At 51.2% G+C, this 2,882-nt stretch overlaps 1 protein-coding gene across 1 annotated transcript; it reads right to left on the bottom strand.

Moving 5' to 3' along the window:
- Positions 1-204: 204 nt before the first annotated feature.
- On the bottom strand, positions 205-1,808 carry EMH_0074580 (uncharacterized protein; the record flags this gene model as incomplete). The annotated part of the gene is made up of 5 exons (XM_038022715.1): positions 205-498; positions 613-708; positions 1,009-1,112; positions 1,361-1,466; positions 1,692-1,808. The coding sequence occupies 5 exons, from the start codon at positions 1,806-1,808 to the stop codon at positions 205-207; spliced, it is 717 nt and encodes a 238-aa protein (XP_037878569.1).
- Positions 1,809-2,882: the final 1,074 nt, after the last annotated feature.

Here is a 2,882-nt window from a genome sequence, read left to right as displayed (position 1 = left end):
GCGGTAAGTATTACAAATGTCGCTGTATAAGTTCTGCGTTTGTAGGAGTGTGTTGGTGCATGCGAAGATGCATGCGGGCTCCTAGGAGCCGCTGTGGGCAGGAGAAAGCTGCATGGGACGTGTTCATTTGCGCTGTGTGCTGCTGCAGCGTGGTTGGTTTGGTGGTGGGGCTTCATATAATTATTAACTGAAGCTAACGGCTCTCTAATTTCGAGCCACGTCTGTTGCGTATGTCACCACCTGTGTTGCTACAGGGTTGTAGAGAGTGGTGTATGGCGTTGATGGAGAAGCGCGGTAAGTTACTGGAGGCGGGCTTTGAGCTGGAGCGGGGCCGCAACATACATTCGCTGAAGAGGGGAAAGAAGAAGAAGGAAGCGGCAACACATTCTGTTTGCTCACCAGCTGAGGATGGCTGCAGAAACCCGAAGCAGCACGCAGCAGGTAGTCCCGCTCCTCAGTGAAGGCCCGCACCCTCCCAGCAATATCAGCGAACGTTTGCTGCAGCAACAGACACAAACACGCCGCTCTCTCCACGCAATGTAGGCATAAAAAAAAAAAAANAAAAAAAAAAAAAAAAAAAAAAAAAAAAAAACAAAGAGGACGGCGCCGCACCTGCAGCCGCACTTTGTGCCCCGGCAGCCATCGCGTTTGGTTGAACTTCTCTATGTCGTCCAGCGACTCTGCTGTCAGCGTACACAGAGTCTCCAGCTGCACAGGCACATGCACAGAGAAGCGGGAGAGGATGTATATACACCGCAAAACAAAGGCGAAAACACACACTGCAGATACACCCCAAGGTGCGTAGTGACACACAAAAACGAGAACGATACACATCCAGAAAATGTTCTATAAGGTACACAGCAGCAGAAAAAGCAGCAACAACAGCAGCAGCACCAACAACAGCAGCAGGAGCAGCAGCGCCATGAACAACACCAGCAGCAGCAGCAGCAGGAGCACCAGCAGCACCAGCAACAGCAGCAGCAGAAGCAACAGGGGGGAGAAGCTAACCGTATCGAATCCAGCATTAGTGAAGTGGGCGGCGACATCTGTGGGCAGTTTCTGCGCCTTGAAGAATTCAACAACTAGCAGTCTATCCCTCTCAAGCTCAGAGTCTGTGTGCCGCAACCAGAAAAAGAAGAGAAATATAAAAAACTTTGCTGGGGTATCAGGCGCACGACAACAGCCACAGCAGCAACAGCAGCAGCAACAACAACAGCAGAGGCCCCCACAACCCGCGGTAATAGCACAGAGGCAACGAATGAAGAGGGAGCGATACAGCATGAGAGAGAAACAGAAGCAGATGCAGCAAAAGCAGCAACGACTGCAGCAACTGAGGATACTCAAGGTCTTGCTGGCCCACCAGCATTCCATATAGAAGCAAAGCCCTTCAGGTGTTCGGGGTAGTGCTTGCAGAGGAAGTCGACGATGAAGTGAATGGCGTTTGGGGGGCAGGCCTCCTCGATTTCCTGTGGAGATACAGCGCAACGCAGCAGAACACAACACAACGAAAAACAACAAAATAAAAAGCAACACAATACAATAAACCACAATACAACACAACGCTCCATACACCTAACCTCTCCGACCCAGGCTAAACACTGGGCGTGTGGTGTTGCTGCGCTGCAGGGAATATGGAGGCGTAGCGTTTAGGGTTTCAGCCGCCTGACAGCAACCTCGTAGGAGAGACCGACCTGCTGTATACGAGCAAAGAGCTGCGCCACCTGAGAAACCTGAGTCTTAGCAGTTCGATCTGGGTCACTGGAACTGTCTGCTCGCTGGCCTCTGCTGCCTGTTTCAGGTTGCGGCATTGTGGTGGTGATGGTGACGAAGATGAAGACGATGAAGACGAAGTGACGCTACGAGCTGATCAACAGCTGTCTGAAAAGCTTCAGAAAACCTCTTTCTTTTGACTTTCAGTTGTGAGAAGAAGCGAAGCAACGCTCAGCTGCAGCACCGTTGACACTCGATAGCCGCCGCCGACCCGGTTCCGGCTGCACAGGAGAAGAGCGTTGAGGGTGTTTGTGTGTTTCAAAAGAGAGAAAACAGCTTTCAATATGCTTAACTAGGTCTAAAAGCTCATAAATACAGCAAAGAGGAAGAATGTCTCAGCAGCTTCCCCTCGATCATGCACGCCTGCAGAAACCTGAACTTGAACATGAATCACCCCGGCCAACTAGCCCAGCCGCGGCAGCGCCGTCGATATCCTAGTATACCGCGCTTCTCCCTCAAAAGTAAAGTGATATTTAGTTTTTTTCAGTGCAATAGTATGCAAAAAGGAAATATTCAGGTCCATAACGAAGGAAATTCAACTCTCACAAAGCTGCATACGCCAGCCGCCCGCCCCTCCCCCCGCCGCTGCCGAGCTCGGAACAACTGCAGGCAGAGGAGTAATCGCCGGCTCTGTACAGATCTCTTAGCTCTAGACTTCAACTTGTTCTTTATGCCATTGGTGTTATTTCTTTATGAATTATCTCAAAGAAAAGAGCAACAAATATAATAAATACACCGTGAGCTCCGCCCTGGCGCTTCTTTGCATTCATTTCCATCCGCTTACACTTCGTAACCGCCGCGACGACAACCGCCTGGGGGCTGCCGCCGGCCCGTTCTGCTCACAATATATATAAATATAAGTAAGAAACCGCTTTCTCTTTTTATTTCTTTTATTTCGTGGAAACGCACAACCGATCTGTCTTTCTCTGCGGCATCGAGTCCCCGTAAACCTCTCGCAATCACCCTGCGCTTTCCCTTCTAGAACAGAACGCTGAGGGCTCTCAGGCTGCGCGGGCACAGGAGGAGGAAAGGCGAGGGATCTGAACGACTGACCCCGTTGGCTTGCTGTCTACAGCCGCGGCTTCGTCGCCTCTCCTCAGCAACCCCCCCCC

Source organism: Eimeria mitis, genomic scaffold (assembly GCF_000499745.2).
Source record: "Eimeria mitis Houghton genomic scaffold, Emh_scaff4365, whole genome shotgun sequence".
Lineage (NCBI taxonomy): Eukaryota > Apicomplexa > Conoidasida > Eucoccidiorida > Eimeriidae > Eimeria > Eimeria mitis.
Note: the sequence above shows the minus strand (reverse complement) of the source record. Positions and strands in the feature narration are given on the sequence as shown.